Here is a 23,130-nt window from a genome sequence, read left to right as displayed (position 1 = left end):
GGCTGGGATGACATAGTTTGGTATAGTTTTGCTTTGAGCAGGGGGTTGGACTAGATCAGGGGTGGGCAGGTATTTTGGCTCTAGGGCTACTTAATGAGTTTTTTGCTCAGCTGTCAAGGGCCACAAGGGTATACCTTTTGTCAAACTATTAAGCCCCACTCCCTGGCTGTCGTTTTGGGATCAGAAGTCCCACCCTTAACCCCTTCCCCTTGCCCTAGATGTACCCCTTTTGAGAGGGGAATTTGTAGTCTTGGAAGTGGAAGTCCTGCCCTGTCACACAGTCCAAGACATAAGAAGACCCACCCACCCAACATCAAACCCCACCCGCCTCAACCACCACGATGGCTGCCCTAAAGGCCACTATGTTGATCCCAGATCTCCTGACTAAAATATCCATTGAGGTGCCTAGTGGGAGAGACCAACAAGGGAAGATATCCCAAGGAGCTGAGGGGAGGTAGGAGTACCTTGGCTATCAGGGGGCATCAGAGCCACTCTTAGGGCAAGGGCCTGCTATACTGTCTTTTAACTAGTATGTTATTAAAGTGATTTTCCACATTCATTAACGTATTTTTTGCTCTATCTTCCCCATGCCTTTGGGAACAATAATTTATTTTAATGTGAAAGAATTGTTGACATTTAAATTGCATTGAAATGGTCCCAAGTAGATTATGTTTAATTTACAGAGGTAAATTGGGGAAAACAAAAGGCTTCCATTTCAGTGAAACAAATTGGATTGGGAAGAATCTTTGTTGCTGTGTAGCTGAAGGCAGTTTTTTGACAATGCATGTTGGTAAGGCATTAAAATAAATAAAATCTCCAAAGGAGAACATTTATAGATACATGTTGAAATGGTTTTACAACATTTTTGGAAGGAGAATTTAAGATAGATGCATTTATATGCTCTCCTTTTTATATGTCTGCTGTAAAGCGTTTGCACAACAGAGTAATAAGCATTTTAGACTTAAGTACAGCTATATTGTGAAGAAGATATTCTCATGTTTTGTGGTGGGATTTTTAATGTAAACACAACTTATTTGTGCTGTTTAAGAAAAGAAAAACTAATTTTGCTGTACCTGAAGTAAATGAGTACAGGCAGTCCTCGACTTAAGGTGTTTTGAGTTACAATGTTTCACACTTGCAACGATTATAAATTGAAATGCTGTTTCAACTTTGACATCAGTTTCAACTTAACAACGCTTGATCCTATGTGACACCATGCCAGCGAACAAGTTCACTGTGTTGCTTATCTCCCTGGAGCACATCTGTCCATGTTGCCTTGGACACTTGTTTTAAGAAAACAGCCAAGACTCTAGAAGAACCTTCAGCCAAGACTCCTGAGAAGACTCCAGCCAAGAACCTTTCAAAAAATCCAACCAAGAGCCTTTATTAAAGTCCAGCAAATTCACTTCAAAAAAGTCTTTCCAAATCAAGATGATTGCTATTTACAATATAAATACATTAATGTAGCTATATTACTCATCTATAATTGTTTGAGTCCAAAATTCTGGGGTATTTTTGGTGATAATAGGGCATTGGGCCTTGGTTCAGGAACCAATCCCCCATTTATAACATTGTTTCTTATGAGAAAATTGGTTCCGAGTTACAACATTTCGACTTAAGGTGCGATTTTCAGGAACCAATTGTGTCATAAGTCTGAGGACTGCCTATATATCTGTCAGGTTAAGGTCCTCATAACATTTCCAGCACTTGTTAAAAATGACAGTTTTGGGGCAGAATCTCAGCTGTTGTAAAGTTAGTATAGCTTGAGGATATGACCACCAGCTTTTAAATGAACTTTTTTTCTCCTCTCTGTAGATAAGCTTCCCTGTTAGTACCACAGAAGAGCTGTGTAACTTTATCCAACATCAGTGTTGCATTAGGTGGAGGAAAGCAGACTGACTCTCATTCTTTATTTTCACTGCCCTAATTTAGAATGATTATGCAACTGTTTCAAATGCATAACTGTTATTGATTAAACACCATGGACTTCATTAGGAACTACTGAAAACTGCAGAAATGGCAGAATTGCTTGTGTTCCAGTATTTAAGTATTTGAAATCTGTTAGAAGAATGAGATGCATCCAGATGCACATGCATGCACAGATGCACCCTTTACCTTGGATTGGGAGAAATTTCATAGAAAACCGAAGTAGAGAAAAAACCCTTTTTTAAGCCACCAAAGTATCGGACTCAAAATGGACCAGTGTGGGTTAAGTTTTGACTGGCCTGCTATTTTAAATCCATGTAATATCTAATGGAGATTAGTTCTGTTCCTGAGTGTGCTGAGTATGTCACTTCTGCAATGGTTTCAGCTTCTGTCCGTCTGGCTTCAATTTGTTATCCTTCAAGTCTGAAGTATTTAAGTTACTAATGTTTGGTAGAGTTTCAGTGAGGTACACCAGAAAAAAGACTATTCAACAATCAGACTTTTAATTAATTATCTGAGCCTCTGTATTGTTTTTAAATGACCTCTTAGATGATCACTTGGATGCCTGTCTAATTATATTTAATTTTCCACAGATACATTCTCTTAATGGGCCTTCAGGATCGAAATGAAAAGCTTTTCTATAAAGTGCTGACTTCTGACATTGAAAAGTTCATGCCTATTGTTTATACTCCCACTGTGGGTCTGGCTTGCCAACTGTATGGTTTAGCATTTCGGAGGCCAAGGTATGTAAGTTTATACTTCAAATAAAAGTAATTGTATCTCTTTCTTCTCTTGGCAGGTTTCTGCAGGGTTTTTTCCCCTTGACATAGTTGAATGTAATTCAAAACTGGAATATTTTAGATTTAATTCAGACTTCATTAACTACACTTTTACTTTACATCAAATTGTAATTTGTATTGTTTTGCACTACTAAACTGTTGTTTTAATATATTAAGACATAGATAAATGTTACAATCTTACTAAGCTGAATAGGGTTTTCTTACCAGCCCAACTGTGTTTTTCATATGCCCACAGAAGGATGAACTGACCCCAAACCAAATTAAAATTAACCAAGTGAAGAAGAAGAAACCAGTTGGAAAAGGACTGTATTCAGACCTTTTTATAGCAATTTCTCTCTCTCTCTTTTTTTAAACTAGTTTAATTTGGACCACAAATATGCAGTGGTACAGCACCTGTACTGTTTAGAAGTAACATCTCTCCTATTAGTCTTGCCAAGCAACATTTAGAATTGCGTTAGGGTTTTTTTTGAAGTTGTTTGTTTTAAGTTGTCTGAGTACTTGACTCTGTATGCAGCATTGATATTAACAAGGACTGTCCTGTTTTGCTTTCTGACATTATAAATCGTTTTCATGGAGGATTGAAACTACATAATTAAAGTATTACTGAGTTGAAATATTAAAGTAATCATCTTGATTTGAAGGACGAAATTCTCAGCAGGTATACCATATTGATCTGAATCCAAGATAACCCTGAATATAACATGACCCCCCCAATAATTATAAATTCATTATTTTTCAGGTATAGTATCTAATTATTGGAAGGTCATCTTAAATTTGTCATTACCACCACTGCAGCAGGGAAAGCAGTTAGGGGGACAGGTGGTATGGAGGTGGTAAGGAGGCAGGCAGCTTGCCCCCTGTCTCTGGACCCCCCCCCCCCCCACACACACACACACCTGGAGCCTCTGCTTCCCTCCTGCCTGGGCCAGGACCATGTGTGCTCCAGAGTGCAGTAGGGATGAACCCTTCTGGTGCCAGAGCAAAGGTAATCCAGGAGGGTTGGGTAGAGGGAATGGGGGGTGGGAAGTGAGCAAGAGCTGAGGCTGTAGGGGGCACTGAAGCGGGGCAGGGGAGAGGAATGAGGGAGGGTGGGGCCCTGAGGCTGCATCAGGGAGAGGCAGTGGAGGGCTAGAAGAGATTTCCTGTAAATTGCATATTGGACAATCCTCTGCCAGTTTGAGGAAAAGAGGTAAAACTATGCAACTGTTTAACGGGAAAGAGGTTTGCTGCTGCTCCTAGCTACATGTCTAACAAGTAGGAATTTGCAACTCAGTTCTACTCTAGATTTGACAGCCAGAAGCCCCTTTCCTCAGTGTGATACTACTCTACCATTTGTGTTACATACATAGGATTGAGAGAAGTATGAGAGAAGATGGAACAAGATGGTCTTATGTAAGAGTAGAATGTTTCTGAGATTACTTTATTGTAAAGTTTGGGCATTATATCACTGACAAACATGGCCTAAATCAGTGGTCCTCAACCTTATTTATACTAGGACCCATTTGTAAATTTTGGCTAGTCCCGAGCCGGTAAATCATTTAAGTAGAAAACAGTCCCCCACCCCCTCTATGCCGTCTCCGTGGCCTAGCCACTGCCGCTGCTCCGCTCAGGCTGCCCGCACTGCCCACCTCCCCTCCGGGGCAGAGCTGTGGCCTGAAGGGAGTGGCTGGGGCATGGCCAGGCCATGGAACTCTGCCAGCCTGCGGGAGTTTCCCACAGTTTCCCACATTTTTCTCCTTTAAAGGAGAATCCATTTTTAAAGTTTGTTCACAACCCTTCCATAAATTCTTGGAACCAACTTTTGGGTCACGTACAATAGATAGAGAAATAGCATTAAGACTATTTTAACTTTGTAATTAGCTTACACTAATAGATACATATTTATATTCATTAGCAGAATTTATTTTGTTGGAAATACTGGAGTGTCAATTTAATTGTTTTACCTTTTTGTAATTATTTACACTGCTATTATCTTACTGGGTTTGGCTAGGAGTAAAATTTTATTTTTTCAGACCCTGAAAGTATAGTAATAGTGCTCATTTAAAGAACTTTCAGAAAATCTTTGTTTAATATCTTTTAGTGCTAAGTTAGGATTTCTATTTGCTTCTGGTGAAATCAAAGAATAATAAATCATAAAAAGCATGACATCATCTAAACAAAATACACTTAATTTGGCATTTCTAGCACTGATTAGAATGGAGACCAGTCGTGTGCTGGGATGCATTTAAAGTTGAAAAATCAGGTTACAAAATAACACTTTATTTTCTACTATTTCATTTCAGATACTTAAGCTACTTTGCTCTGGGATGCAGGGAAGCCCTGGGGGCTGGAGGATTGCCATAGGTGCAAACCCCAAACCCTGAGTTGTGGGAAGCCGTGGGGATTGCAGTTGCCACTGTCCCTAGGGCTCAGGGGTGCAGAAAGCCCCCATACCCTGGGGATTGTGGCTATTGCAGTCCTTAGGGCTTGGGGGTTTCACGCTGGGCATGGTGTACCCCTGTGGCTGGGAGTACCCTCAGCTTACAAGGCTCCCTGTTATGTGTTCAAATTAAAGCTTGATAGCAACTGCTTAGAAAGTTAGTGCACATTATTGAGGTCTAACCTTATAGCCAGTTGGAGTTTTTGATGGCATGATAGGTACTTTGCACATGTAGCTGGTCTCAAGGTAATTTTGCAATACCAATTAATTGTGCAATACCTGTAATGTGCAGAGGGATCCTCAGTAACAGTTTTGAACTCTTGGTGTCTTAAAACTTTTATTTTACTTTTGTTTCGCACAACACTGTGTAATGAATGTTCTTGCCTTTTAATATTTGCGTGTTCAGGCCTAGCCTAACTCTAGTTTAACACAACTCCTTATCCTCACTTAAATCTGTTCTATAAGCAGTAAGTTATATTTTTCTTGAGTAACATGTTATAAAATAGAAACTTTTCCGATCTCAATCATGTCTAGCAATAGTAATTCAATAGGATCATAAAGCTTTATGGATCTTTGAATTGGTAATATAGTATATGCAGTTGAATTCTTGTTTTCCTCCTTTAGTTTAGTTAAAAAAATACATAAAACATTATGCCAGACATCAGAGAAAAAGGCTTTTTAAAAGAATAAGGCAAAATGAAGTTTTTAGACCCAGAAAATGAATTTTCTAGACCCAGAAATGACAGTAATAAAAAAAATCGAATTACAAATATAAAATCATGCTAAATTTCTATTATTTTACATACCTATATTACTTGTGTGTGGGTTTACAGTTGAGTTTATTGAAACCTGGATAGTAGGGCTTTTCATTTAGTGTGTTATGCTTAATTGGAGCTGATACAACTATAAGACAGAAAGCAGGACAGTGAAAGAAAGTTTCTTGCAGTAGAGAATGTAAGAACCTAAGAAGTGCCATGCTGAGTCAGACCAATAGTCCATCAAGCCTAGTATTGTGTCACTGACAGTGACAACAATGGATACTTTAGAGGCGAGCATATAAACAGGGTATATCCAGAGTGATTACTGAAAACTGATCACTTAGTTTCACCATTTGCTTCTTTTCTTTTATCCATCTCTCAATAAAACAGCTGTCATAGAGGTTCTGGTTTTTTAAATTTATCATATTAAATAATACAACAGCTGAATCTCTTTGGCTTTAAACATAGTAGTCTCAGATCAAGTGAATTAGCACTTGGTCATGTTTAGGGGATAAATGGGCAGTGGCACTAAAGCAGGAGGCCCCTTCAGTAGTGGCAAAACAGAGGGGTTTCCTGGAAGCAGTAGTGAAGAAATCCCTGACACCCGCAGGGAAGGATCCCTCAACAACATCCACATTGGTAGTGGAGAAAGAGACCTCCTGGCTATTGCGTCATCAGTGAGGACAAATTCTCTAGTGTCAATAGCCACAAAACTGCAGGGTGATGGTGAAGGCAGGTGATAAAGGCCTGACATACAGAAGACCCTTGGGCATACCAACATGTTCCACCACCTAGGAGACCTCTGCTGAGACACCAACTGCAAACAAGGAGCCAGGCCTCCAGCTGGTCTACCTGCCTTCTCTTTTCCCTGACAGACTAGTCTGCCGTGTTTGCATCCTTCACCAAAACTATATCTTCCGCAAGAACTTTTGGAAGCACCAATGTCACTCCTGACTGCAAGAAGTCCCTGGCATTTCTCCATGCTTTCTTCGATTACATGCTTCCCAATGCTGAAACAGATAACCTCCCATCCCTCACCAGAAAATCTGCCAAAACCAGCTTGTAGTAGAGGAGCGCATTGTAGTGAGGCTCAAGCCTAACTTTATACCAGGAAACTAAACTGAATAGGACAAGGGGGATAGTGCCAGGCAACAACCGCATCAGGTACAGGCTGATGAAGACTTGGACCTAGGTTGTGTTGTGCTGAAATTCCTCTTCAACCAGTTCAAGGAGTTCTGCACATCATGCCCATACTCACATGTAAGACAAGTGAGCCTGATGACCTTAGTAACTGAAAGCTCATTGCTTCATCATGGACAAACTGTATGATTACAGCCTGGGCAATGAAAGTAGGAGCCATCAGCTTCATGGCCAGGAAGGCTTCATATCCAACAAGGGCTGCTTTGAAAATAACTTTGTATTGCAGATGCCCAGAGTGAGACAACCATAAACAGTGGCATGATTTGACGTATCCAATGCTTTTGACTCAATGCCCCACCAGCATGTCTTCAGCAGTCTACTAGAGCTTGAGATGCTAGACCAGTGTTCTCAACCTTTTCTAGCCCAAGGCACACTTAGATTAATAAAAACTTTCTGTGGCACACCTGTTAAGACATTCCCCATCCTCATACCTATTGTAGCTCATTGCCATGGCAAAAGTCCATGGTGCACCTGTTCATTTTTGATGGCACATTTCTGTGCCATGGCACACTGGTTGGGAAACACTGTGCTAGATTAGTCCCTTTAGCTAGTCCATGAGTTCTACAATGGCTGTACCACCATCTGATCATCAGAGTGTGAAACGTGGGCCAGATCAATGTGGACTGGAGTGGAGCAAGGCTGCCTACTAAGCCCCGTTATTTTCAACTTGGCCATGGAGCCCCTCATCAGAGCATTTGCAGTGAACCCAGGAGAATATGCTCTCTGTGGGTGAAAGCTGAACATCCTGATCTATGGAGATGACCTGGTCATTCTCACAAGCGAGCCCAATGAACTCCAGAGAATGCTGGAAATAAGCTCCAAGACAGTTGGGTAGGTGGGACTCCATTTAACATATGCTTCACTGAATATTGTCTGAAGAAATTGAAAATCTGTCCTGCTACCACTGTCAAGATCCAGGGTGAGACCATGAGGCAGCTGAAAGAGAATGAGACCTACCTCTACCTGGACACATCCATGGGACACAGGTCCAGGTGGATGCCAGACAACACCATACTGGAAATCATGCAAGATACTTACAGTCAACTTTTCTCTGCTAGCCCCCTGACACGATTGATGCTTTAAGTGCTTTCTTCATCCCCAGCATCTCATTTGTCCTGACCAGGCTTAGCTGTCCCCAAGATGCCTCTCAAGAAAGTAAACAGTGAAATTTAAGTAGCTCCTGTTGAAACCTGCTGATATAGTGAACTCCTGCACCCTCCCTACTGCAAGAAGGTGCCAACATCTTTTGCATGAGAGACCTCTGTGATACTGCAGTAGTGACCCATGCCTTCTGTCCCCTGGCCTGCTGTGATGAACTGGTGGGCAGCATTGCTGTCCTTGAGACCACCAAGGGGAGGACTGCAGGGCTGCCATCCAATAAGGACCTGCCACATTTGCGAGTGGGTTGCTGGAGGGAGAGTTTGGGCAAAATGACTTGGACTTTGTGTCACTCTGGATCTGTGCCCATGATGCCACATGGTGTCTTTGGAAGCTCACTGGCTGCTGCTGGTTGTGATGCAATGAGCATTTGCGGCCCGAGAGCAGAGAGCCCACCAACTAACAGTCTGATCTCTGTCACTCCCAAATGAGGACCTTCCTGCAAATGGAGGTCATTCAGACAAAGCTCGTCAGTGATATGAGGGCAAAACTAAATCAGTCAAAGTCTTTGAGGTCATCTCGAAGTGAGATGCCAGCAACCACTTCTTGCCTCCAGGTAACTTCAGATGTTTTACAGACTAAGTGCTTCACTGGGCCCACCTCAAGTGCCTCCTTCTCAACAGCACCATCTGCCACTGTCGCCAAGATAAAAGATGCCCCATGCAGTTATAAGACCCAGACTCTGCCCCATATACTCTGTGTCTGCAAGTACTGTGCAAGAGTATGAAGGCTCCACCACAGTGTTATATAGCCTGTTATGTCCAGAAATTGTGGTAACAGATGAGGATAGTAAAAAGATCTTGATTTATTGACATAATTATCCCCTTTGAGAACTGGTGACAGGCTTTGGTTTCATCAAAGCCAAGGTGTGAAAGCTGCCCAAGTACTGCCAATTGGGGAGGACAAGGTATAACATAATAGTGCAGGTTCTGATCACTGGAGCTCTAGGGGCATAGCACATGTATAGCAAGACTGTCCTGAGAGCCTGTAGCACTGCTCTAAGTTGATGAGGCAGATCTTAGTATCTGACACCACCAGATGGTCCCAAGAAATGTAGATTGAACACATCACTGGCCATCATCAATATGAAGAGCTAGATGTGACCACCCACAGAACCAAAGGTAGGGGGACTGAATGAAAAAACAAAACCAAACAAAACCCTTCCTCCCACCCCCATAAAAACTGCTTTTTAACTTATAAGGCACTCTGTGTGTGGCCTGCCATACAGACTTATTTCAGCTGCTGACTTTTTCAGTTTCTTGATTGTCAGTAATAGAATGATAAAAACACATCTCTAGTTTCAACCTACCACATGAGGCATAAGAATCACATACTTTTTCTGTCCATGAAAATGATCTTATTCCATGAAGCAATAGGGTTGTTTCTCAAAAGAGAATAACTATCTTGCTACAAATTTGAAGTTGTACAAGATTTATGTGATGAGATTAGATTGTTAAACTAGCGAAGTACCTGTCAAACAAGATATTATTAACTTTTAAGCACAAAGGATTGGACTAATAGTAGCCAGTCCCTACTTCCTTACTTTTGTCCTGAAAAAGAAATGTCAAATTCTGGGTGCTGGTTTCAACCTGGCTTTTATATGGGTACAGGACACCCTGTTACGGAACACAGTTGCCTTTCAGAAAGTCAGGTGCATCCTTAACGGGGGTAATTATATGCCAGTGTATAGGCCATGCACCTTCAGCTCTTTTCAGTTTCATCTCAGGATAGTCTGAGGTCAGATGGTTTGTATTATTGGCTTACCTGCCACCTAATGGTAGGTAACAGCCCCTATGGCAGGTATAGCTGATTGTCCATGGTTTCTGAGAGAATTTATGAGAATTTTAAGTATAAATCCAGTTGCTCCTCCCCAGCAAATAGCACAGAAGGCTTTTTTGTAAGATGCAGGTTGAAAATAAATAGTGTTTCAAGTAAATTTACTTTAAGTTGCCCAAAATCAAAGTCAAGGAATAAATAATTCTAGATTATTTTATAAAACTGTGTTTATAGCAGTTACTGTTCTCCCCCATTTTCTTCAAGATCTTCTGTATAAGGTTCTACATGTTCTGATGATATGCCACAGTGTAAAAGGAAAACACTTTGGTCCTATCAGTAGCCTTGATTCACATTATTTTTTCTGTGTCAGTTTCTCTGTGTGCTTTTCTGGTCCACCAGTCATTTTGCTGACTAAAAAGATACAGGTTACCAGCGGTGTTCCAGATGGGCAGGACAAAATTCTAGCAAAAGGTTTTGAGTGTTGTTGTTAAGAGAGCATTACGTTTACAGATATGGAAAAAAAGATATTTGTAGGCAACTAGTATCTCTGAAATAGAGGTAAATGAATTAACATTAGGGAGAGGCAAGGATTTCTTAGGGTGATATCTTTTATTGAACTAACTGTTGTTGGGATAGAGTTATACAAGCTTTTGAATGTAAGACATTCTCTATTGGGGAGAATTTTGGGGAGGCATTAAACCAACTCCCAAGTTAATGTTGGGTTGATATTTACATTTAATGAAGTATTAAACCTGTTATATTTTCTCCTGATTCACAGCTGACTGATGAAAGTATATAAATAATGGTTAATTAGTGTGTTGAATGTCTTAAAATGTATTTATGCCCTAAAATTCTTTAGATCTCTCCAAAAAATAATTTAAAATTTTTTGGTATCTAATGATTGATTTCCAAATAAGGTCAGCCTGCTCCAGTAAAATGTACTGTGTTCAATTCCTGCTTATTATCTTTATTCCTACCTGACATGCAGTATTTTTGTAGTTTTTCAGATTTTTTTAACTGAGAAATATGCACACAGAAAGCATTATTAATTCAGAATTTTAGCTTCAGTACAAGTGTCAGTCCTTTTGAGGTATATATATATTACAGATAGTATTGAACTAAAAGTGAGTATGTTAGGAAAGTTATTACTTTGTTGGTATTGAGTAGGTACCATGATGGTAAAAGGCTAATGGAGTTTAGTGTTGTGATGGTGTGAATGTTTAGTATGATATCCTTTTTTGCAAAATTGAGTAACCTTATCTCTAGGAAGGTATAATGAACTATGGGCAGTGCCCTGAGCTGAAAGGCAGGTGATTGAACTTCTGTTTTTTTGCCATGTCTCTAGAGCACCTTTCCTCCTCTTACCTTCTGCCTTACCAATGTAAACCGAAAACCATTTGAAGCAGGAATTGTATTTAACTGTGTTTTATAGGGCCTGCCACATTGGATTTTAATCTAGGTTGGAGTTTGTATATGCTACTGTGATACAAATTGCAATGACTTATGAACTGATGAATTTGGGGTGGAGAAGAAGGTGAAAGAAACGTCAAAGTAGTAATTTTAGTTGCAACCTCTATTTGTTACAAAATTCAACAAATTAGGTAAATATGTTACACATTTACTGGGAGAAGTGAAATAACAGAAATGGATTCAAGACCACATAGAATTTGTTATAGAGAAAATTATGGGGAAAAAATCAGAAATGTGACACTAATAAACCAGGAAAGTGTGATATGCACCATAGTTTTGCCCTACATATTGAAATGATTTGATCATTAGACATAAACATAGCAAATTTAGATTTGGAGTGTGCCTGTGTGCTCCGGCCCCTGGATGCCAAGACTTGCTGCTGCCAGAAAGTAGATAAGCCCTTACAGTCTAGTGTTGATTAATAGAGCTCACATACTGACCTGTCTATTCTAACAATGTTTTCCAGTACTTAGCCAGATGCTAATTAAAAACCTAATGAACAATGACAGCTTCTAAAGCAGTCTGAGTAATACATGATGGAGGTTCCTGGTGGATTAGCTATTGATAAAACAAAGTTAATTTCTGGTGAACCAACTGGAAAATAAATTTTCATTTTGATTTGGTGTTTATTTTGACAACCACTGTTGTTAGAATCTTCAATTCAAAACTTTAATCTTCATAAAATTGCTCTAAAGGCTCATTAAATTTTGTACCAACTGCTAACTAGTATTGAAATACGAAACAGATTTTGAAACATACTGTCCTGATGTACAGATAGTGATCTAGACAAATGTTCAGGTACCTTAAGTAAGCTATAGATACATTTTCAGAACAAGTTACTATAAATTGTAACAGAGCACATGAATTTAGTTGCAGCAGTCGGCATGTCTTCTAAGATTCAGTACTTCAGAATCTTTGCTATGAATATGTGTTTTGATGAAAAGTTTCTTAGAATTTTAAAAGAAAATTGCTTATTTGCATAAAAACATGCGTGTATATTTGATAGCTTGTCAACAAGCAGTTGTCAGTTATCTTTTCTCTAAATGTCATGTTATCTTTTGCAATAAATGGATTCTAAATTCCAGCACAGTTCTTTCAGTTACTTTATTCATCTAGCATGTATAAATATGGGAGAGTTTGATGGAAATTCCTGTTAAGAATCCAAAAATAACCTCATATGCAGTATATGGGACACACAGGTGTTTCAGGTTTATGTGTAAGTTCAGCATGTGGAGAATGGTGAAAACCTGCCAAATATTGCTATGGTTAAGACTTTAGAAACTATTTAAATGTTGGATGACTCTTTGTATGCTTCCATCGTTGGAAAGGAAAGTGATTCAGAATAGAATATCAAAAAGAATATCCTCATTATTAACAGTTTCACATTCTAGCTCATTAAATTTACCTCTGAAATTTCTTACTGTTGGTATCATGTGCTGTTGTACTGACTGGCGCCATTTAAAAAAGCAGAATAATATTGAGCTCACATACATTCAAGCATAATTAGAATTTCCGTCTGTATCTGAAAATAAAATGTATGCCTGGCTTGCTTTTTAAGTCCCTTTTTTTTGCCTACTATTATATATCTCGAACTAGGCCTGTTATCAAGGGTCTGGGAATTCATTAAGTGCTTCTGTTGAATCAAAGCCAAAAAATGTCTTTGGCTGCTTATGTCCCTCCATGAACTATTTTAACACACAGGGGTTGATATTGCTTTTCTGGCTACAACCCAGATCCCAGAACTTTCTTGTCCATTTTGGCCAGATTCCTCCTTAACTTGATTATTAACTTCAACTCTTCAGAGGCATCAAATCATCTGTAATCTTGTTACAAAAATGATCATTTTCAGGAAAAGTAGAATTTTAGTAGCAATTATAATATCTTACTGTTTTGTTTTCTAAATAAACCACATCTTTATCATGTAGCAAAGCAGTCATTTGAAAAAAATGGCTTAATCTTTGTGATACAAAAGGATTTTATTGGACAAACTCTGTAGTTAGGGATATAGATGAGCTTTTGGGTAACAATTATCCCTCCTTAGGTCTTTGAGAAAAATGCTAAATAATTTGTATGGGTTGCCTGTGCAAAACTCCATATGCTAGTAAAAGCAGGATATAAGAAATATCGTCAGGTGATAATAGACCAGAGAAATGTAGTAAAAAGGGTAATCTGATAAATAGAAAAGCAAGACCATTCAAGAGGATTGTTATCACCTGTGAAGTGCAGAGAGATTAGTGGGAATCTGGTAAATGTGTGGCAAAGTCAATGTCTGTGTTAAGTCCCTGGTGCTTAATGTTCGGTAAGGTAATTGTACAGGCCTGTCTTTTGAAGATGTTTTGTAAATTTGTCTTGAGCAGAACTGTGAGGTCAGAAAGCGAGTGGTGGTTTTGTGAAAAGCATTCCATGTCTTGTGTCCTTTTTATTTTATTTTATTTTATTTTATTTATTTATTCTGTTGTTGTTCATTCTGGTTGTGGTTTTTATCTGGTTTCGCCCACATAGTTTTCATGAGAGCATGTGGTGTACTGCATGAGGTATACACCATATTTGGTGATAGACTTGTGTAAAATATGTGGGTGTTGATTGTTGTGACAATAGAGAGGAGTTTACAGGTTTTGCACCTGTTGTTAAGGCATGGTTGCTTGTCATAGGTAGCTGTTGGTCAGCAGGGAGTTCCCTTCTGATGATTGGATAGGTAAGGTTTGGGGGCTGCCTGAAAGCCAGGACTGGAGGTGGAGGGAGTGGGATTGGGAATATTTATTTTAAGATTTGGCATTTCCCAGTGTAAACTGGAAATTTGTCATGACTCTTCTTAATGGTTCAAGTATAGAATGGTAGGTGAACCAAGGGCGTGCAATCAATCACTGAGGTTTTCCTTGTATTGTAGTACGTTGTTGCAGGGTGTTTGCGTAGTTCTTTCAAAGATATTGTCCATTTCTGTGCTAAAGTATCCTTGCTGGTTTTCAGTTTGGTGAGGTAGTTGCCACAAATATTCTTAGGGCAGTTGCGGTAGTGTGAGGGCCTCAATGTAGATTGCAACTTTTTGGTGTGTTTGGGATTTACCGATTAATTTTTTTAATGTGGATGCAAGTGTGGTAGTCTGTAGATTTTGTGTGTTGTGTGTGCGTAGTGGTTTATAGGATGTCATCCCAGATGTAGATTGTGGTATCCAGTTAATGTTACTATAAGAATATTCCATGGAGATTTTGATTGAAGGATGGTGGTAGTTGAACCTGTGGTAGAAGTCAATAAGTGAGTCCAGGTGTTCAGTCCAGGTAATCCTAGAAAATTTAAAGTTAGTCCAACCCCCTGTCTGAGGTAGGGTCATCCTTGTCCAAATGATCCTATACAAATCCATTGTCTAACCTATTAGCAAAACTACACCGTCTGACAAAACCACAAGACATAACATCCTAACCTGCCACAAGTGAAGCAGGGGGACAAAGGTAGCCAACACCCTCCTGCAGCTAACATTCTGCTGTTGCAAAGTTGGTAAAAATTAAAAAAAATGCCGAAGAGATCCAAGGAAGAGGGCCACCTCCCACTATAAAGAAAGGCAATAACCCCCACAGTCTATAACAGTCTGACTATGGGAATTCCTTCCTGACTCCAAATACTGTGATTGGTAAGACCCTTGTAGCTGGGAAACCTCCAGGTTTAAGTTCCAGCAAGAGCACTGGCCAACCCCAGTCACAATTCACAGGTTTGGCTACAGCCAACACCCAATGTCTCTGTGGAAGGCTTAACCCACTCCCCTCCCACCCCTGAATTAAAAACCACCTCCTCCATACCTCACACATGTAGCAGTAGGAGGGGAAAAATGTTCCCTCAGCTCCATGTAGCAGCCAGCAAAGTCTGGAAAATCACAGGCTCCTAACAGTAAAGAATAGGCATAGCTGCTCTTAAATCCATCCTGGACCCATGCCTGACCAGCCTCCTGAACAGCTCCTGTTATGGAGACTCTACAACTCCCTTAAGCAGTCTATTCCACTGCTTCACTGTTCTACCAGTGAAGGTTTTTCCTGATATTCAATCTAAATCTACTTGACTGCAACTTCAGGTCATTGGTCCATACCCCCTAATCTGCAGCAAGAAAGCAAAGGAATTTTTCCCTCCTCTTTATGGCAGTCTGTGACAGGACTCGAGTAGAGGGGCTGTCCATCTCAATATAGGCAGTCCTGTTGTCCCCTGGTCTACTTTGAAATCTCCCTGGTTGCAACTCACCTGTCATGCCGTCCTAGGAAAATTTGATTTGGGGGGTGTCCTGCCTCTGCCTAAAGCAGAGTGTGGGGAGGAATCTGATAACCAAGTCTCATCACACAGCAGAAGTGATGATGTTTGCTGGCTCCCTGGATTTCTTATCTCAAATGCAGCTTCTCTGGCTCTCCACTGGAGCCTGGCCTGTTCTTAGCTCCAGTTACTCTGGGCATGGGCTCTTGGTACCTCCAGGCTCTCTGTCTTTGTTCTAGGACTTCTTCCCTTCCTGGGTCTAGAACCATGAGTGTTGGGCTTGGCAATGCAGTGTGTGCCCTTTAGGCCACGGTGGCAGGCCCTTAAGCTGTGATGCACAGCCCAGGTTACTGCCGTAGGGCTTCTGTGCTTGTGCCTCTGACCTCCTCCAAAGGGAGGATATTGCACAAGACACTGAGACACCCTGTTTTGCAGCTTCCTCTTCTTCCCTTATAGCCGCTCCTTGTCCACCAGGTGTCCATTGAACAAATATCTCAACTTATAGTTCCTCCCTACTTCTGGGTAAACAGATGCAGTACACATGCAGGGTTTTACCCCTGAGGCCTGCTGCTTAAACAAACAAGAAAAAAAAATCTTAATTGAAACTTGTTCCCTTTCCCTTTCCAGGAATACTTACTCAGGCCGTCATGGCCTTCATTTCCCATGGCAGCCCAGAGGCGGCGGTGACCATGCAAGGCAGCCCAGCCTGGGCCTGCCCGTGGCCCTGCCCTAGCCTTGTCCCCTTTCTGGTCACATGACCTACTCTGCTCCATCCAGCAGGAGTCTCTTGCTGTCTCTGCAGGATTTGATCTAGGGGGAGTTCCCTGCTTTATTTTCCCTATCTCTCACTAGTCTTTTCTGGCCCCAGGCCTCTGCTGGACAAAAAGGCCAACTTCCTGGCCTTTTCCTTCCTTTCTCTGTAACAGGGATTTTATTCCCTATTACACAGCCCTTCAATATTTGAAGACTTTAAGCTGAACATACCAAGTTCCTTCAGCTTGCCATCCAAGCCCTTTATTTTGTTGCCTGTCTGTGGACCCTCTCTAAAATGTTAATTTTGGAGAGCAGTGTTGTAATAGCCTTTGTATAAGTTGTTTCTGTATTTTTATATCTAGTTTGTCCCTTGAGAACAAATGTGAAAATACCAAATTACATGCACAGGGTGTAGTACAAAATCCATTTTTCTGGCTCTGAGTGCTGCCGCAGTCTACATAATAGATGATAAATTATCTTTTTACTATGACGTGTTACCTTTTTTATTATAGTGTTAATAAGTTCCAAAATCCTGTTGTTGGGCCCTTAAGTTCTTTTGACTTTCAGTGGATATTAGGCTAAATTTAGGCCTTTAAAAATTAAATTAAATTTTGTCTTTTAAGTCAGGTATTCTTTTAAAAAATACCTCCCAGTTTTGCAGAATGATAAATAATTGCTCCAGGGCAGTTATATAGAGGGTATGTCTTAAGTTAGCAAAACCATTTTTCCCTATTTAACTGACTCCTTATCTTGTGCTGTTTTGTTGCATGTTAATACAAACGGAGTGGTACAAACAACAAAGAACGGTATACAATCAATTATTTGTATTTTTCACATAATTAATTGTTGTATCTTTGCCAAATGTTGATTCTTAGTTTATGAAACAAAAAAAAATTACATAAAATCTTGAGGTCATTTATTTGAAAAAGAGAAAGAAGTACAGGAATATTTTTCTCTAATGGATGAGGCTAATTTTTATTGACAGTGGGCCAGACAAATTCCAGATGCTTAATGCTTTTAAATATTACTTTAGGATTTCATCCAGTATTTTCTTTTTTTTTTTTAACTGAAATTTATGTGGAAGCTGTTTATAGTGATCTGTTAGGTCAACAAGTCTATGACTCTCTCTGTCTCAGTTAGTTTCAATCCCATTTTATTAAAACATACTGCTACTGTAGCCAACAAAAAGGCAAGGAAATACAATTTCTAATATTTATTTTATTATTAAAATATGTTTCAATGAGGGACAAACTGAATAATATATATTTTATCAGTTGCTCTGTGCATGATAAGACTAGAAATAAGGTTCCTTTTCCATCTTAAAAGTTGGTGGTTATTCTCTTAAACATGTTGTCTGGATAATATAATCATGCATAATATAATACGTCTCTAGTGGGTTTTGGAATAGAGAAAGATCCCACACAATTTACTGATTCGTGTGATGTGCCTGACTGGGGGAGTATTTGCTTGATTGCACAATTTCACAATGTTTGCACACTTAATTCATACAACACAATTTTATTTTAAAATTCCTTGCTATGCATATAACACTGCTTAGCTTTAAGAAAAACCACAAACATTAAAAACACAATAACTACATATATTAAGAACAATGCTCCAAATGCACTTCCTTCCCAAACAATGCTGTAAGAATTAGTGTTACAAAAACAACTACAAGTAAAGGTTAAATTGGAATCAATACTATTATTTCTCATGGTATACTTACAATCCTAGAATTCTGAGAAACCAACTCCCCAGATATACTTTCATTCTTTAGTTATGGCTTTAGGGTTGGTTTCAGCAGTAACAGGAACAAGTCCCCTTCCTTCGGTCCCACTCGGGCACTCCTAGGCTTCAGCATGAATGGGAGTTCTTGTTCACGGAGAGAGTGGTTCAGGTGATCAGTCTGATCCGGCCTACACTTGCTTCCTTCGTTGCTCTTCAAGTGAGGTTACCTCCAAATTGGGACTGTAGGTAACAGTTTTTATTGGATGTGTTGCTGTCTTGGGCCCCTCCTACCCAAACCTGTCACTACTCCCAAATTTGGGCTCGGATCTTTTGCCCAACAGACCCTCTAGAGATAAAATTCAAGAGCCAAGCCATTCAGCACGTAGGCAAAAAAAAGCAATGGCCTAGATAAGAAGATGAACCTTGCCTTTTTTCTAAACTGGCTAATGGGTATTTATTACATAAATTCAAACTATTACATTCAATATGACAAATATAATTTAACAGGAAATTGCACCGAGAATCAAGTTGTTCTGCTTGATTTGTCAGGTTGGTTTACTACTTTGGTAGGGTTGCATTTTTCATTTCTGAAAGATTTTTGAATAAGAGTTGAAATTGCCTTAGTAATTGTAGCATTATGCCCATGGAGAGTGAACTCCCAAAGAAAACAGTGGGAGTTTGCGTATGCAAGGATTGAATCTTAATGTAAATACTGTTAATATAAAAGAGATGCTTTCACCTTTAAAACAGTTTTTTTTAGTATTAAAATAGGGTTATAGTTAATACTCCTTTCAAGTTTTATTTGATGTTATGTGGGATTGTATTCATGGGATCTGTGCTAAAGATCCTTTGGATAACAGGGTTGTAAAATGGTAATTGATCCTGTAAAGACTTATCCATGTGATGAAAGTAAAGGAAATGTGTGAATGACTTTAGTAAACCTCAAGGACTTCTATTAAAGTGCATCAAAGTAAATAACATACTTATTTACTGAAAGAATTTTAAAATTCAAATTTTTAATTTTCACTATTTCTGATATTATGTTCTTTGTGCTTTATTCCTTTTGGGCAGTCCATCTATCAAATTCAGTTCTGCCTGAGTGTAGCTTGGCGAGTTTGAAGTCTAAGATTCTCATCTCCTCACACAATGCAAAGTTAAATTGTACAGTGTTCAGGAAGTCATTGAAAACTCCCTTTGGAGGTTAAAATAGTTTGTGGAAACATTTTATAAACATAAGATTCAGTGAAACCTAGACAAATTTGGAGGATTGGACCAAAAGAAATCTCATAAAACTCAATAAGGACAAGTGTGAAGTCCTGCACTTCTATGAATCTATGATTCTATTAATTTTGGTAGTGTTGGAGTGAGGTAGCTGTGATGGTCCAGCTAATATGCAAGAGATAGGGATTTTTGTGGGTGATATTTTATTGCAGTTGGTCTAATTTCAAAATGTCACCCACAAAAATCCTTACCTCTTTCATTTCCTCATGCAGCATCACTCCAACAATACCACAACATGGAGGATATTGAAATTCCCTGTTTACAGTGGCGTCTAAATCTGTCCCGACCATGCAGTTGTTCTAGTATTGGTTTTAGCTGTTTTTACAGTGTCTGAATTTTGGATCAACTTTTGGCTTCAGTATCACCCTAAAGAGCAAAATTTATCCATATAGAAAAACTGCATTGTACACAGCTTGCATTTACAATTTCTGTCAAAGTTGCGGATTGCCCTAACTTAATTTCTGCTTGCCACTGAGGATAAGCAGTGCGTGGATTTAACTGAACATAGTGTATAGTGTCTATCTGCTTCTGCCAAGTTTTATATTAATGCAGTTATGTGATAATTAGTATCATGTTTGGACCAATAGCTACCACATTTGTTATAATTGTGGAATTAAAATTTTAGTGGAATCAGTAACACTGTTATGTGTGGAAAATGTAAAGTATGATTTTCATATGAAATTGGTAGTAGTAACTTAAACCCAAGTTCAGCTGGCTAAGTACAAAACAAAGTTGTTGTTTTTTTCCATTGGGTCTGAGAACTACTGATGGGAGCTAATCAAAAATTTTTACACAAAACATGTTTTATTGGAAAATGCCAAGTGTGTTGAAACCTAAACTTTTTATGGAAATGTATTGCATTTGATTAAATTAGCATCAGTAAGGTCTCTCCTGTCAACAAGAGAATATTGGGTAATGTTGGGTGATGGGGAGATGAGTTTAGTCAGTAGTCCAGTAATTACAGGCATACCTCGTTTTATTGCGCTTCGCTTTATTGCGCTTTGTAGGTATTGGGTTTTTTACAAATTGAAGGTTTGTGGCAACCCTGCATCGAGCAAGTCTATCGGCGCCATTTTTCCATCAGCGCCATTTTTCCAACAGCATTTGCTCACTTCGTATCTCTGTGTCACATTTTGGTAATTCTCGCAATATTTCAAACTTTTTTCATTATTATTATATTTGTTATGGTGATCTGTGATCTTTGATGTTACTATTGTAATTGTTTTGGGGCAACACGAACTGCACCCATATAAGACGGCGAACTTAATCGATAAATGTTGTGTGTGTTCTGACTGCTCCACCGACCGGACGTCCCCCCGTCTCTCTCCCTCTCCTCGGGCCTCCCTATTCCCTGAGACACAGCAATATTGAAATTAGGCCAATTAATAACCCTACCTTGCATATTGGAAGTCTTCCTCTTCTCATGTGACACGTGTCCCACTAACTTGAACTTTATTAGACCATCTTGCTGATATTGAGTGTTGCTCTTACTATGCTGTAAATTCTGGTAATTGTTCAATCACATGCAACTGGGGATTGACTGAAAGTGTTGACATCACTTATACTTGTGGCACCAACTCCTCTTCATCAGAGCTTCCATAGACATATGGTCTTCTTTCTCTGAGCAATCTTCCATGTCTGGAACAAAGTCAGCATACTCACTGCCTTGGGATAAGATTTCATCAGTGGATGTCTCTGTCATCCCCAGTTGCCATCAGAGAAACAATTCCACCCCCCTTATGCCAGAAGTAGAGGGCACCTGTGGTGAGTGTGGTTTGGTGATGTAACAGAATGGAAGGAATATAGTATGGTGTGTTTCATTCAACATTATGTTAAGGTCACAGATTATAGAGGAAAACTACTGGCTTATAGCTTTCTCTATGTTGCATTTTCAGCTTACTGTGTTGCAACTCTTTGGTGTTTTGCACCATGAAAATAGGGGGCAAAAGTAGGGTGTGTGGTTTTTTTTGGGTTTTTTTGTTTTGTTTTAAGAATATCTAAGTAGTTTCAGTTGTTTTTATTGGTGGGGGAAGGAGGAGTTTATTCTTAATTCTTTCACCCTCTCTCCCTGCACGCCCCATCTCCTTAGTTCTTTGCTTCTTTAACAGGTAATTTGTAAGATTTTTAAGAATGGTGTGGTCAGACATGACCCCATTTTTTCCCATGATGAACATGACCCTTATTTTCTTTGTTTTGGGAGATATGCATCCCTTTAAAGCAGGAATACCAAATTCACTTGGGTCAAATTCAGACTGTAAGGAGCCGGGCCAAATTCAGACTGTAAGGAGCCAGCCAAACCCCATATGAGCTGGACCCAGATGTGGTAGTGGTGACATAAGGGGTAAACACGGCCATTGCTCACACCCCACTGATGGCACTCATCCCCAATGGGACTCCGAAGCTGGGAAGTCAGTGGGGAGCCTTTCCTCCAAATTCCTGGCCACATGAGGAGCCCTGTATCTTTGACATCCCTGCTCTAAAATGATTGGTTATCGTCCCAGATAAAATTGTTGAGGCAAATTTGAGTTTGGATGTTTTTGATGAACCAGGTGATGAGGGCAGAATCAGAGCTTTGGAGCAGTTTCAGAAATTCAGTGATCTCCTATCAAACTTGCTTTCGTTGGCTCCTCAAGACTTGACCAGAGGAGTTCAAGTCTAATAGGAAATATGATAGGGAAAAATCTCAACTAACTAGGAAGAAAAAAAACCTCACTGTCTTTATAATCCTACTCTAAAAAGAGATCCGTTTCCCCAGCCCACTAAATTTGAGACTCTGCTTCTAGGGGTTCAGGTGGGGCCCCTAAATAATGTGGTAACACACACTTTAACTCTTGTTTCTAGAACTAGTACTATGCTGTCTTGGGTTATTGAACCTTCCTTAGTTTAAATATGACTAATGCCTAGTGATCAGATGTTCTGGGTCAAACACAACTGTGGTGCATGGTTAACACTTAATCACCCAGCGGTACTGGGGTAAGCAGTAGGCTGCAATTACACTTCCTTCTCCTATGATCCTGACCCCCATTGTATGTTAGTGACTAATTTGGCAGTTGCTAGTTAATCTTAACCCTCATATGTTCTCATGGGGTAATTTCCTACCCCAGACACACATTTTGTGCAGTATCTTAAAATCATTTAATTCTAAAAAATGTCTTTTTAGGACATTGTTACTGGTACTGCAGTGCACAATATCCCCAAAGAACAGCCAGCGTGCATGAATGGTTTGCTCTCTGTGGATGAAAAACTTCCTAGAGTAACATGTTACCCCAGGTGTGAATGAATTTTTCCATCTGGGGTAGCAAATCACCCAAGCCCATGTTAACACATTGGGGTAACATTGGGGTTACTCCGGTGCAATTTCTGTATAAATAACAGGCCTAGACTTGTTTGGCCACTTTGGATGGATGCATCTGAAAGGTCACCATTCATTCACACCTCATTCATGCCCACTTCAGGTATCCATGGTAACTAATAGATGGCCATCCTCCACTCTGCTTTTGCAGAAGATGTGGTAATCCCTTTTGCTAACCACTTTGTTTGCAGGCTGCAAGGTCATCAAAACACCCTGCCCTTTGCCAACAATACCCTAAACCCTTTGTCACACCCAAATCCATTTCTGCTTTTTTTTCTC

At 39.7% G+C, this 23,130-nt stretch overlaps 1 protein-coding gene across 2 annotated transcripts in view; it reads left to right on the top strand.

Annotated features, from left to right (window-relative positions):
- The window catches only part of ME1 (malic enzyme 1), a 297,390-nt gene that overhangs the window by 58,258 nt on the left and 216,002 nt on the right, over nt 1-23,130 (top strand). For both annotated transcript variants that reach the window (XM_090035718.1, XM_090035726.1), the window contains one exon: nt 2,520-2,669. In XM_090035718.1, the coding sequence (XP_089891844.1) occupies nt 2,520-2,669 (150 nt within the window). The remainder of the gene's footprint in view (nt 1-2,519; nt 2,670-23,130) is intronic.

This window comes from Crocodylus siamensis, chromosome 1 (assembly GCF_052110815.1).
Source record: "Crocodylus siamensis isolate JL-2025a chromosome 1, ASM5211081v1, whole genome shotgun sequence".
NCBI lineage: Eukaryota > Metazoa > Chordata > Crocodylia > Crocodylidae > Crocodylus > Crocodylus siamensis.
This window is presented reverse-complemented; position numbering and strand designations above follow the sequence as displayed.